Source organism: Hypanus sabinus, chromosome 2 (genome assembly GCF_030144855.1).
Source record: "Hypanus sabinus isolate sHypSab1 chromosome 2, sHypSab1.hap1, whole genome shotgun sequence".
Lineage (NCBI taxonomy): Eukaryota > Metazoa > Chordata > Chondrichthyes > Myliobatiformes > Dasyatidae > Hypanus > Hypanus sabinus.
The window spans coordinates 165,184,274-165,198,481 of record NC_082707.1 but is presented as its reverse complement, the minus strand read 5'-3'; the positions used below and the strand labels follow the sequence as shown (position 1 = coordinate 165,198,481).

The window sequence follows — 14,208 nt, the reverse complement described above, 5'->3', positions numbered from 1 at the left end:
TGCCCTATACTTGATAAATTAGCTAAAGACTTTTGATAGTCAAAGTGAAACATTAATTACCAATAAGAATATTGAATGGAAAAATTGTATATGTATATTGGTGTTTTCACAGCAGTAATGGTGGTGACATTTATAAATTGTCTGGTATGTTGGTGATAGCAAGGTAAGGTATGAAATTCAACACCAAATTATAAATTGTGTGTGTGTGTATAATGTATATAAATAAAACTGGCAAAATTCCTGGGAATATAAGGACACTAACAGATGCATATCCAAGTGAATAGGCTGACAGATTTGCACTATTTACTAACAAAATGGATAAACTTTCAGCTTTGGGTCAAATTGCTTTCTGAAGTTATTGTGAACTTGCTGAAAACAAGTTAATGAGGGTTTATGTTGGAAATTTGAAACAAAAAGTAAAAGATGCTGTCAGCAACATCTACAAAAGTGGGAAGTCAATGCTTCAAATTGATCCTTGTCTTTTCTATTTAACTTACACTTTTATTATGATGTTGAAAAGCAGCTGATATTTTAGTCTCAATTTGTAAGAGGGGTGATACTTCATTGATCCCAAAGGAAATTGCAGTGTCACAGTAGCATTACAAGTGCACAGATTTAAATATTAGAAAAGTAGAAAGAATTATTTTTATAAAAAGTTGCCACAGTCTAACATGAGGTGGAGGGGGTGGTCGTCATTTTCCTGGCTATAGATTCTCTCTTAATAGAGCCAAATGGCACCAAGGATAAGAATGACCTCGTATAGCACTCTTTGGAGCAATGCAGTTGTCTTAGTCTCTTACTAAAAGTGCTCCTGTGTTCAACCAAGGTGGCATGCAGAGGGTGAGATACATTGTCCAGAATGGCCAGGGTTTTCTGTCGGCTCCTTTGTTCTTCCACAGCTTCCAGTATGTCCATTGTGACTCCTATAGTGGAACCATCCTTTCTAATCAGTTTGAGTATGTTGCCATTACCCGTCTTGATGCCGTTGCCCCTGCACACCACTGCATAGAAGATTCTACTGGCAGCAACCAACTAGTAGAACGTGAAGGAGAATCCTGCATACTCTAAAGGACCTCGGTCTGCTCAGGAAGTAGAAGCAGTGTTATTCAAAGGCTCTGGTATTGTTTTACACAGCCAAACACATGTTAAAAATTAATTACATTTTTTGAACAGATATAAATGTGCCGCAGCACTGTGGATGCATTATTGTAATAGAGCCAACTGCATGTTGACTCATTGAGATTTTATTGAGCTGGGTTCATTCTTGCACCCAGTAGCAAGTTGCATAATCTCCAACAGCATAGACCTGGGGAAAATCTTTCTTTCTAAATTTAATGCCCTTTTGATGCATGGAAAACTTAATGAAGTGGGGATGGTTTTTATGTTAAAAATTCTGATAAGAGTAGGATGGTTAATTCTGGGCACATTAAGTAAGGCAGGAGTTTGGATCAGTACCTGGGTCTCAGTTTTCCAGTACAAGCAGAATTTGACCCAGTTTCATTTGAGGAATGGGATTGGATGAAAGGCATATCCTTATCTCTGTTTTTACCCCTCTCCCCCATTGGATCTGTGGACTCCAAGATACCTGGGGATTAGTCTCATGGGTACTTGGAAACTCCAAGTGATTATCAGATATTGTTGGGTGAAAAAGTAGCATGAGTTGCAATATTTGAGCTACATAATAGTTGGAATTGTTTCTCTGCCCACCCCTTAACTATTTGCTTTCTTTTCTTTTTCAATCTTTTTATTGAATTTCATATATATAAAGAGAAACATAACATAATGTAAATAGGTTATAAATGCATTAGATTTAAAGTTAAATTTATAATAGGATAACAATATCTTATTAAATATCAACCAAAGAAAAAACTTATAATAAACAATCAAACCTATTTTGATTGAACATGAAAAAGAATAAAAATAGTCATAAAAAGAAAAAAAAAGTAAAAATGCACGAAGAAATGTATATTAAAAAAAAATAAACCTAAACTAACATGGGCAATAATACCAGTTTATATGAGTATGATAGTGTCAAAAACTCCGGAACTCCATACCAGAATAAGAATAAAAAGAGAAAAGGTCTGGAAGAGGCCAAATTAATTCATATGAAAGTGTCGAATGAACGGTCCCCAAGTTTCTTCAAATTTAATTGATGAATCGAAAATAGTACTTCTAATTTTTTCTAAACTCAGACAAGAGATAGTTTGAGAAAACCACTGAAATGTGGTAGGAGGGTTTACTTCTTTCCATTTTTGTAATATAGACCTTCTGGCCATTAATGTTACAAAGGCGATCATTCGTCTAATTGAAGGGGAAAATCGACTACCATCCTCATTTGGTATACCAAAAATTGCAGTAATAAAATGAGGTTGTAAATCAATATTCCAAATTGAGGAAATGGTAGCAAATATGTCCTTCCAATAGTTATGTAAAGTGGGACATGACCAAAACATGTGGGTCAATGAAGCCACATCTGAATGACATCTGTCACATTGAGGGTTAATATGAGAATAGAATCGAGCAAGCTTATCTTTAGACATATGAGCTTTATGTACGACCTTAAATTGTATTAAAACATGTTTAGCACATATAGAAGAAGAATTAACCATTTGTAAAATTTTTTCCCATTTTTCTGTTGATATATTATATTGAAGTTCTTTTTCCCACTCTTGTTTAATTCTACCTGATATTTCTGGTTGTATCTTCATAATCCTATTATAAATAAAAGCCACTAATCCTTTCTGACAAGGATTCAGGGTAAAAATCATGTCTGAAAAATCTATCAAAGTTGAATTGGGAAAGGATAGTAAAACTTTATATAAAAAATTTCTAATTTGTAAATATCTAAAAAAAAAATTAGATTTAGGTAAATTAAATTTGTTGGAAAGTTGGTCAAAAGACATCAAACTACCTTCAAAAAAGAGATCACGAAAACATATTATACCTTTCCTCTTCCTTATGCTAAAAGCTTGATCTGTTAAAGAAGGTTTAAAAAAGAAGTAAGATAGGGCTATCAAGAACAAAGTTTTTCAGAGTAAAAAACTTAAGAAACTGAAACCAAATTTGTATTGTGTGTTTGACAATAGGATTGGATATCTGTTTATTGAGTTTAACTAAATCAACCGGAAGAGAAGAACCAAGAATGGAGAATAAAGAATATCCTTGTGCAACATTACATTCTAAATTTACCCACTGTGGGCACAATGGTGAATCCAACTCTAGTTTCCAATATATTAAGTTTCGAATATTATTCGCCCAATAATAAAATCTAAAGTTAGGTAAAGCTAAACCACCATCTTTTTTAGATTTCTGTAACTGTCTTTTACTTAACCTGGGATTTTTATTTTGCCACACAAATGAAATTTTTGAATCAATGTTATCGAAGAAATATTTAGGAATAAAAGTTGGTAAGGCTTGAAATAAATATAAAAATTTCGGTAAAATCATCATTTTAATAGCATTAATCCGACCAACTAATGATAAGGATAAAGGAGGCCATCTAGTAGTAAGTTGTTGAATTTGATGAAGCATGGATAAAAAATTCAATCTGAATAAATCTTTATACTTCTTAGTAATTTTTATACCTAAATAAATAAAGTTATCAGTAACAACTTTAAATGGTGTCCTGTCATTCAATAAAGTTTGCTCATTTAAAGGAAATGTTTCACTCTTATCCAAATTTAATTTATAACCAGAAAAACTACCAAATTGAACCAACAAAGATAGGCTAGCGGGGATAGACCTATCAGGATCAGAAATATATAACAACAAGTCATCAGCATAAAGTGATAACTTGTATAACTTTTCATTACGAGTAATACCAAAAATATTAGGAGATTCACGAATAGCAATGGCTAAAGGTTCTAATGCGATATTAAATAATAAAGGACTTAAGGGACAACCTTGTCTCGTACCACGAGATAATTGAAAAAGAGGATCTATAGTTATTTGTAAGAACAGAAGCAACAGGTTTATAATATATTAATTTAATCCATGATATAAAATTAAAACTAAAATTAAAATTTTTCAAGGCATTAAATAAGTATGTCCATTCAACTCTATCAAAAGCTTTTTCAGCATCTAATGAGATAACACATTCTGAGGTTGTGGGTGAAGAAGTATAAATTATATTAATCAATTTTCTAACATTAAAAAAAGAATACTGATTCCTAATAAAACCAGTTTGGTCTTCTGAAATAATCTGTGATAATACTTTTTCTAACCTAATAGCTAAAATTTTTGTAAGAATCTTAGATTCTACATTTAATAGCGATATAGGGCGATGAGATGCACAATAAAGTAGGATCTTTATCGTTTTTAAGAATTAGAGAGATAGTAGCTTCATAAAAAGACTGAGGTAATCTCTTCTTAGTAAATGCATCATTAAAGATTTCACATAACCAAGGGGAAAGCAAAGAAGAAAAAGTTTTAAAAAATTCTATAATATAACCATCGGGACCAGGAGCTTTCCCTGAATTCATTGATGAGATAGCCTCTCCTACTTCGGCCATAGAAATAGGAGCATCAAACACACTTAGATCTTCATCTGTCAGTTTGGGAATATTTAAATTGTTAAAAAAATTATCCATCATGGACAGATTGCCATCAAATTCTGATTGATATAAAGATTTATAAAAATCTTGAAAAGTATTATTAATTTCTTTATGATCAGTAGTCAGATTACCGTCTTGTTTACGAATTTTAATAATTTGTCACCTAGTCGAAATAGCTTTTAATTGGTTAGCTAACAATTTACCAGTTCGATCACTATGAATATAAAATTGAGCCCTGGTCTTGATTAATTGATTCTCAATTGAAGAAGATAATAATAAGCTATGTTCCATTTGAAGCTCAACTCTCTTCTTATAAAGTTCTTTGGTAGGAATAACGGAATAAATCTTATCAATTTCTTTAATTTTATCCATCAATAAAGCTATATCTAAATATCTTTGTTTTCTTTTACCAACGGAATATGAGATAATTTGTCCACGGATAAAAGCCTTGAAAGAGTCCCAAAGTATTCCTCTGTCAATCTCTTCGGTATAGTTTGTTGAAAAAAAATAAGTCAATTTGTTGTTTTATGAAGGTAATAAATTCTGGATCTTGAAGCAAAGTAGCGTTGAGTCTCCAAGATCTAGTATTAATGGAAGAGTCCAAAATCTTGATAGATAACTTCAAAGGTGCATGATCCGAAATGGCAATAGAATCATATTTACAATCAGTAACATCTGTTAATAAATGATGATCAATAAGAAAATAATCAATTCTAGAATAACTATGATATACATGTGAAAAAAATGAAAATTCTTTATCTTTAGGGTTCAAAAACCACCATATTTCAGTAATTCCCGAATCAACCATAAAAGAATTAATAAGTAAGGCTGATCTATTTGGAAGAGTTCGAATAGGTTTAGATCTATCCATCAAAGGATTCAGACAACAATTAAAATCTCCACCCATTATCAACATATATTCATTTAGATTAGGAAGGGAAGTAAATAAACGTTTAAAAAATTCAGGGCAGTCAAAGTTTGGAGCATAAATATTAACTAGAACCACTTTTTGATTAAAAAGTGAACCAGTAATCAACAAAAATCTGCCCTGTGGGTCAGAAATAATTTCATGATGTGTAAAAGAAATTGAGGGGTCTATAAAAATAGACACACCCCTAATTTTGGCAGTACAGTTCGAGTGAAATCGTTGACCCTTCCAGAACCTAAAAAAGCATTGATTATCCTCCCTCCTAATATGGGTCTCCTGTGCAAAGATAATATTAGCATTCAGTCTATGGAATACTTTAAATATTTTTTTACGTTTAATCGGATGATTTAAACCATTAGTATTCCAAGAGATAAAATTAATAGACTTATCCATCATGCCAATATTGATTGTGTATATCATAAAAGGTTAAGAAGACACATAACCCATAATTCAGGAAGAAGAAAAAATGATTCAGGAGCAACCGGAGAAAATGACACCTCAACAATATTAATAATTTAAAGTCGGCCCATAAACTAAAAGCAAAAAAATAAAAAGCAAAAGCGTGAGAAAAGATCCCTACCCCCTCCCCCAACCCCTCGAAAAAAAGCCAAGCGGCAGGCGCACAAACTAATACTAATATTACCCCCATTTCAAGATGGCAACTCCTTGAAAAGATAAAAAGAGATTATAAAACACCCAGATTTAAGTACAGGGTTGCAAAAAAAAAAGAATATATATCAATCAAAATGAAAAAAAAGTAATATAATAAAGTAAAAGATCATTAATTAAAAAAGGATAGACGTTAAAGTTTGAAACAGTGTAATATGCCTTTAAAAAAAAGATTCCATATTCAAATACAAAAAAATGATGTTTCAAAAGCAAAGACTTATGGGAAGAAGAAACAACATTTTGAAAAAGCCATATTACAAAATATAAATGTAAATTCACCAATCTATTAAAAAAGTTTAAAAAAAGCTTATCAAAATAGAATTAAAAAAGGATTCAATAATCACTACAATATTAAAAAAAGGGTCCAAAAATCCAAAACATTCGTCCCATTCTCAAATACAAGCAAACAAATGAATGCTTACGGAAAGCAAAGTCTTATGGGAAGAAGAAACGACATCTTAAAAAAAGAAATCATTATTACAAAATATAAACATGTATATCCAATTCAGAAAAAAAAATAAGAAAAAAGACTTTATAGTAAAATTAAAAGAGCATCTATAAACCATGATAGTAAAAAAAAAACCGGGTCTACAGACCAAAGTAAAAAAACTATAATGCAGCTTCACAAGTTAAAGCCCAAAACGAAATGGCATCTTCTCTCCAAAAATTCTTCAACATAACACATAGTTCAGCTTATGCTGGAAGATCGATGTTCTTCAACGAATTTCTTCGCATCTTCCGGAGTATTAAAGAAGCGCTGACTGTCGTCACTCAACGTAACTCTGAGATTCGCTGGGTATCTTAAAGCTTGTTTAAATCCAATCGAATGAATCTCTGCCATCACTGGTTTAAAAGCGATTCTTGCTTTCATTACTTCAAATGAATAATCTTCAACAATACAAAATGTGTTGCTTCTGTAAGAAATCATACCTTTCTGACGAGCTAGTCGGATTAAAAGTTCTTTCTCCCGAGGATAATGGAGGCGAACAATCACAGCTCGTGGCTTGTCTCTCGAGATCGAAAATCTCGAAACTCTGTGGGCATGATCAATAGTAGCTTTAGCTTTCAAAACATCAGCGCCAAAAACTTCCCATAATAAGTTAGAGAAAAATTCAGTTAAGTCACCAGATTCAACATTTTCAGGAAACCCGATGATTCGCAAATTCTGTCTGCGAGATCGGTTTTCAAGATCGGTGATTTTAAACTTATAATGCTCTACTGTTTTAGCAGTCGACAGTACCTTCTTCTCCAGTGTTTCGATTGTACGTATTTTTTCACAAATTAACTTATCAAGAGCTGCGAACTTTTCTTCATGTCGTTCAATATCTGCTGCCTGCGATTGTAACTTGGTATCAAACGATCTAACGACTTCTTCGAGCCCAGACATTTTCGCAGTAAGCTTATTTTCCAGACTTGTTATTTTACTTTCCAAACTTGCAAGTTTATTATCCAGTTTAGTATCCAGAAGATTAGAAATTGCGTCAATAGATAGAGGCTCTTTAGACGATTTCTTAGGTGCAGACATTTTAAGTTTGGAAAGATTAAATCAAGTATTATTTTAGAAAAGAAATAAATCGTAAGTATCAACCCATGTAATAAAGATGAAAAGATTTGATTAAAGGGTGATTATAGTTTAAAAAATGAAGAGCGCCTAAAAGGCAGATGTTTACGTCGCCATCTTGAAACTCTGCCCCAACTATTTGGATAAATTAATTTTTGCACATTAATCTTTGAAGATTCCACCTGCTATTTGGTATATTATGATTATAGTATGGTCATCAGTATTTAATGCAAGTTGGTCCTCCAATCATTTGAATGACCTCGTATTAGGGAACTAGATGCCATTTCATCACCAAGATGACAAAGCTAGAACTTGTGTTAAAGAAATATAGGTACTTAAATTTATGAATGTCATCCAATTTTCATTTACAACATTTTGAAGGTAGATTACTATTTTCTTCGAATGTCCTACTATAGTTATGGGAAAGAAAGTTTGAATGGTCAATGTGCAGTTTCCTGCTTTCCATAAAATGTACATTTCTGGGCCATCCAGACATTTAATTAGCATTTATTCACGTTTAAGATCTGAGAATGTATACAATATACAACCTGAAATTCTTGCTCTTCAAAGACATCCATGAAAACAGAAGAGTGCCCCAAATAATAAATGACAGTAATAATGTTAGAACACCAAAGCCTTCCCCACTCCCCCTCCCATGCATAAGCAGCAGCAAAGTAACAGCCCTCCCCCACCTCCCTGACAAAAAAAAAAGCAACTCGCTGTTTGCAATGTTAAAGTCCAGTGCTCCTGCCCCAAGTTCTCCAAGGTGAGAATCAGCAGCATCCCCTTCCCCACCAATGAAAGAGCAATTTGCCAAGTAGAGAGACCTCCGGAAGCCAGTCTACTGTGCACAATACTTGTATCAGTATAGTTGAATGCATTCTTTCAGATCCTATTGAGCAGGATGTGTGCAATCTTCTTGGGTACTAGTTCTGAATAATAATTCAGAGTATGATATGGATAATAGGATTAACTGTTTATTAAGAGGAATGGAGGAAATTTATTTGATAGTGTGTAATTCTGCTCTCAAGGAATACATTAGTGGATAAGAGGAAAATTTAAGTTTTTGTAATGGTTAAGAGCTAATAAGAAAAAAAAATCTATTAAATTAGAGCCTTGCTGAAATTTGTTTACAGGTAAGAGCCTTTTTGCAACCACCAATGGAAGGTATTGTGCTGGAGACTTACGGATCAGGCAATGCGCCAGATAATCGTCCTGATATGTTGGAGGAACTCAAGAAAGCAGTAGATCGTGGAGTCCTGATAATAAACTGCACTCAGTGCTTGCGAGGTTCTGTTACTGAGTCATATGCCACAGGAAAGGTTAGTTGCTGATCCAATTAAATATTTGTGCAAGGTGTTCTCCTTTGCTGTATTCTTCAGCTCAAGATTTTTTCGTTTATTCTAATGGATGGATTAACAATGCCTGAGGAACTCTGGAGTAGGTATTCTTCCCCATTGACCAGGAACATCATTATTTCTGGTTAATTAGTTGAATTAGAAAATGTTTCTCAGTATTATATGTATAATTATTATATATTTTTTGAAGTGAAATGAATAGATTTTCTGAGGTTATCTCTTGACTACCAGTTTTCCAAGTCTGGACTCCATTCTCTGCTGCCACCTTCAGGTATATCAGTGCATAAAAACAGGAAGGTGCAACTGCAGATCCTGTAGTTAAGTGAGGTTTTTTGGGCGGAAATGTACAATCTGTAGCAGAAACAAGAGGCTTTTGTTGTCTGCCAGTAAATTGCAGGAATTTGTTCTCTTGCAAAATGACTGGTTTTGACCCCGGGAACAAAGGCAGTTGGGATAAGAGTAACTCTGCTTGCTTACCTTCAGTTCCTACCAAATGGCTGAAGTTTTTACACATGGATTCAGGAGGAGCACCACCATTTAGTTAAGAATTGTTCTATAAAACAACAACAAACAGACATCTGGGTTAATTTAATTGAGTTTTCAATAGTCCCTCAAGGTGCTATTATTTATGCACCTCTTTTTAGTATACAGGCATATCGTGTACAGAATATATTTCACTGTGGAATTGTAGTCCATTCCTATATTCCAATTTGTATAGTACAAGTGATTAGGTGCCTGAAAATGTAATGCCTTAACCAATCGTCTAAAGGCTACAAGGTATGAAAAGCATAGATTGTTGCAAATTTGACAATTGGACTTGTATATTTCTTTCTCCTGATTTTGCTTCAAGAGGTGAAATGATGCATCAATTATCCAAACAGAAAATCTGTAGATTGAAGCAACACAAAAAAAAAAATGCTGGAGGGATTCAGCAGGCCAGGCAGCACCTATGGAAAAGAGTAAACAGTTGATGTTTCAGGCGAAACCCTCCAGGACTGGAAAGGATGGAGAAGTCAGTAAGAAGGTGGGGGGGGGGGGCGGCAGCATGAAGAAATAGAAGGTAGTGGGTGATAGTTGAAACCAAAGGAGGTGAAGGGCTGGAGAAGGGAGAACCTAATGGGAGAGTGTTGAAGACAATAGGAGAAGGAGCACCAGAGTGAAGTGATGGGCAGGTAAGGAGATGAGGTGAGCGAGGGTCACACCTGCCCTTAAACCACCTCCTTCACTACCACTCAGGGCCCCAAACAGTCATTCCAGGTGAGGTGACACTTCACCTGTGAGTCTGGTATCATCTGCTGTATCCGGTATTCCTGGTGTGGCCCTTCAAGCTCCAATGTTCTGTCTGCTGAGAAAAAGCAGGATCTCCCTGTAGCCACTCATTTAAATTTTACTTCCCATTCTAACATGTCAGTCCATGGCCTCCTCTACTGCCACAATGAGGCCACAATTGGGTTGGACGAGCAACACCTTGTATTCCATCTGGGTGGCCTCCAACTTGATGTAGTGATCATAGATTTCTTATATTTCCAGTAATTTCCCCCATCCCCACCCGAATCCTTCACTATTCCTGTCTCCCTCTCACCTTATCTCCTTTCCTGCCCATCACCTCCCTCGGCTTCTCCCCTTTCCCTTTCTTCCATGGTCTTCTATCCTCCCCTATCAGAGTCCCCCTCCTCCAGTCCTTTATCTTTCACCAATTTACCTGCTTTTTACTTCACCCCTCCCCCTTCCTATTTCACTACCTTGAGCTTCTGCCCTGCCCCCCCCCCCCACCCCTACTACCTTCTTGCTCTGACTTCTACCCTTCCTTTCCAGTCGTAAAATAAATCTTGGCCCGAAATGTCGACTGGTTACTCTTTTTTTAACCTAGCTGCTGCATGGCCTGCTGAGTTCCTCTAGCATTTTGCATGTGTTGTATAAATTAATCCAAATGTTTTTATCAGAATTGTTAATCATTAGCTCACTCAAAATGAAAGGAGCATTCAGTACTCTGCCAATTAAGATGCAAGAGTAAAAATAGAATGTACTTCTGCTGCTGACTAACCTGGTAATTTAGTGATGACTAGTTGAATGGTCTGTTTTCCTTGCATCTATTTTACAATTGGCTTCTTAACACATTGAAGTGCTTATTCTAGATGATTTCAAACAAGTTGCAATGAAGGACTAATTTCAAAATGATCCCAAAATAGTTGAACTTGTACAATATTTTGAATTGGTTATTATAATAGTAACTTATATTATAAATTGAGTCAAATTTGGCTTTGATTCCTAACTAAACACTCAGAATAATTCAGTCATGTTCCAGGTAAATTTATTATCAAAGTGCATATACAGTATGTAGCCATATTCAACTCCGAGATTCATTTTCTTGCAGGCATACTCAATAAGTCCATAATGGAATAGTAACCATAATAGAATCAATTAAAGACAGCACTAAGTCCAAAAGATGATAGACTGTAAATACAAAAAGAGAAATAGTAGTAATAAAAAAAAGTAGGCAATAAATATCAAGAACATGAACAAGAAGAGTCCTTGAAAGTGAGTCTGTAGATATGGGAACATTTAGATGATGGGGCAAATGATCCTTTGGTTCAAGGGTAATGACTGTTCCTGAACCTGATGGTGAGTCATAAGGCTTCGGTATCGCCTTCCTGATGTCAGCAGCAAGGAGGGAGCGAGCGTGATCTGGGTGGTGCTGCTTTCCTGTGACAACACTTCATGTAGATGTACTCAATGGTGTGGAGAGCTTTATCCATGATGAACTGGGCAGTATGCACTACATACGTAGGATTTTTCACTGAATTGACATTGATGTTTCTATACCAAGCTGTGATGTAGCCAGTCACTATACTCTGAACTACACATCAATAGAAGTTTGTCAAAGTTTTAGATGTCATGCCAAATCTTGTTTAAATTTCTGATATCAGCTGGATATATGTTCAGAATGTTTAATTCCAGTGCATTTATATTTCAGGCTCTAGCTGATGTAGGACTTATTTCTGGCTGTGATATGACACCTGAAGCTGCTTTATCAAAATTGTCTTATGTACTGGGCAAGACTGAGCTGAGCATTGAAGAAAAGCGCAAGGTAATGTATAGCAATAAATTGTGTTGCATTTACAATCTTCCTAGTATAGTGTTCTCGCACAATTCCAGCAATCTAAAGTTGAAGCTGCACTGGGAGTGGAGAGAATGATTGCATCTTCACTAAAGGATTGCCACTTGTCTTAGTGATTCATTGAAAGAATGGTCAGTGTCCTATTGGCTGAACTATTTCCATTTCATTCCTATGTCTTTATTGGGATGTTCTGAACAATTTGACAAGTTAGAAATTTGGTGTACCATACCTATTCACACACAACTTCTCGGGGTACTGACACATAAATACACTCTCTTTAAGAGACTTGTGTGAGAAGACTCCTATGTAGATTGAGGAGCACCACAGTGCAGCGGTTAACGTGACTCCATTATAGCTCAGGTCATCGGAGTTCAATTCCAGTACGGTTTGTAAGGAATTTGCACTTTCTCCCTGCGACCATGTGGGTTTCCTCCCACAGTCCGAAGACATGCCAATTAGTAACTTAATTGATCTTTGTAAATTATCATGTGATTAGGTTGCTAGGTGGCACGGCATGTTGGGTCAGAAGACAACACCTGTTGTAAGTTGAGCTTCAATTCCTGCTGTTGTCAGTAAGGAATTTTTGTATCTTCTCCCCATGTCTGCATGGGTTTCCTCTGGGTGCTCTGGTTTCCTCTCACATTCCAAAGATGTACAGTACTATGCAGAAATCCTAGTCGTGTGTATAGTCAGGGTGCCCAAGACTTTTGCACGGTACTTGTATTTGCCAACGTGGAGCAGAGGGAGAGTCTATAAACCAGGTGGGAGCAAAGGATGTTGGGAATGGTGAACATAGAGTACCAAGGGAGGGGTGTGGGACAAGTGGCAGAGGAGTGCTGGGGAAGGGGGTGGCAATGGGTGTAGACAATGCCAACCCTGACACCAGGAAAAATCGTTTGATTCCAAACACTTGGTATGTTGATAATTACAGAACGTTTCTGCTTCCTGACCCCTCCACTCAATGATACTTCCCTTCTCCCTGCCCTCTTCCCACTCAGTCCACAATAGACATCCATATTAAAATCTGTTTCATGATCACTTGCGTGTCTTGAAATTTGTTTTGCAGCAAATAAATGTCTGTCTGCCTCTTTTACACAGTACTGTTGGAGTTAGTGAGTACTGGGCATGCTGCATTGGTGCTAGAAGCATAGGAACACTTGAAGCCTGTCCTCTACAAATAATGCATTTACATAGAAACATAGAAAACCTAGGGCACAATACAGGCCCTTCGGCCCACAAGGTAGTACCAAACATGTTCCTACCTTAGAAATTACTAGGCTTACTGATATATATACCCCTGGGGTTCATTTTTTCTGTGGACTATCTCTTTAAAACGCCGAGGGAGTGAGACTGACTTTTGGACACTGTTGGATTTCTACTGACTGCAGAGTTGCTTGGTTACTATGGTGAAAGAGGTGGTTATTTGATGGACAATGAATGTTTATGGTTTCTCGCGGCTTGTTTTGAATGTACAAGGACACGGAGACACAGTTAGAGTCAAGATGGATTTGGTTAATGGAAGACACTGGTGACTCGGTTACTGGTTTAAACTTTCAGTAGCCCAAAAGGGGTGAGTTGAGATCGATCCAGAGTATTGATAAATGACTCTCACATGTTTCCGCAACTAGATGTTTGCGGAGAGGAGAGGAAGGTTTGAAACAGAAGAAACCTAGTGACAAAGACGTCACTGTGGACTCTCTAAGTAGCCCATTAGGGTGAGTTTGTTTCCATTCAGCTACAAAAGTGTGATCGTCACATAGTTAATCCACAGGAGTGGGTTCCCTGGTGAGGGGAAATCCTTAGTGAATGCCACGTGTGTGTTTACCATTTGTCTGGGTGTGTTAGTTAATTGAGGAAAGGCACCCCTGTGGCAAATCACTGTTGGAATTATTTCATATGTTGTGAAACTGGATAAGTGGCTATCACGTTGTTTGTGATTGGGGAACCCATGTGGAATCTACCGGTGTGTCGACCCTTGCCTGGGTGGTGGTTCCATTGAAGATGGTCCCCTTTGTGATAGG

At 36.0% G+C, this 14,208-nt stretch overlaps 2 protein-coding genes across 5 annotated transcripts in view; one reads left to right on the top strand and one right to left on the bottom strand.

Moving 5' to 3' along the window:
* The window catches only part of aspg (asparaginase homolog (S. cerevisiae)), an 83,919-nt gene that overhangs the window by 34,592 nt on the left and 35,119 nt on the right, over positions 1-14,208 (top strand). For all 3 annotated transcript variants that reach the window (XM_059958475.1, XM_059958486.1, XM_059958482.1), the window contains exons 8-9: positions 8,848-9,033; positions 12,044-12,157. In XM_059958475.1, coding sequence (XP_059814458.1) covers positions 8,848-9,033; positions 12,044-12,157 — 300 coding nt within the window. The remainder of the gene's footprint in view (positions 1-8,847; positions 9,034-12,043; positions 12,158-14,208) is intronic.
* Positions 4-7,947, bottom strand: LOC132386212 (uncharacterized). 2 transcript variants are annotated; one of them, XM_059958500.1, is made up of 2 exons: positions 7,081-7,947; positions 4-1,079 (listed from the first exon to the last, which is right to left on the bottom strand). In XM_059958500.1, exons 1-2 carry the CDS (start codon positions 7,673-7,675, stop codon positions 1,033-1,035), a joined length of 642 nt encoding a protein of 213 aa, XP_059814483.1. In that variant the 5' UTR covers positions 7,676-7,947; the 3' UTR covers positions 4-1,032. The 2 variants fall into 2 exon arrangements, with proteins under 2 accessions (XP_059814483.1, XP_059814475.1); XM_059958492.1 differs by lacking the exon at positions 4-1,079 and adding an exon at positions 3,635-6,607 and having other exon boundaries at positions 7,081-7,946.

Excerpts from the sequence above, each read along its gene's own strand:
- LOC132386212 (XM_059958492.1), bottom strand. The coding sequence starts at position 7,675 with ATGTCTGCACCTAAGAAATCGTCTAAAGAGCCTCTATCTATTGACGCA. Across the intron at positions 6,608-7,080 it reads CCGACTAGCTCGTCAGAAAG|ATGTCGTTTCTTCTTCCCAT; the intron begins GTATGATTTCTT and ends TCTTTTTTTAAG.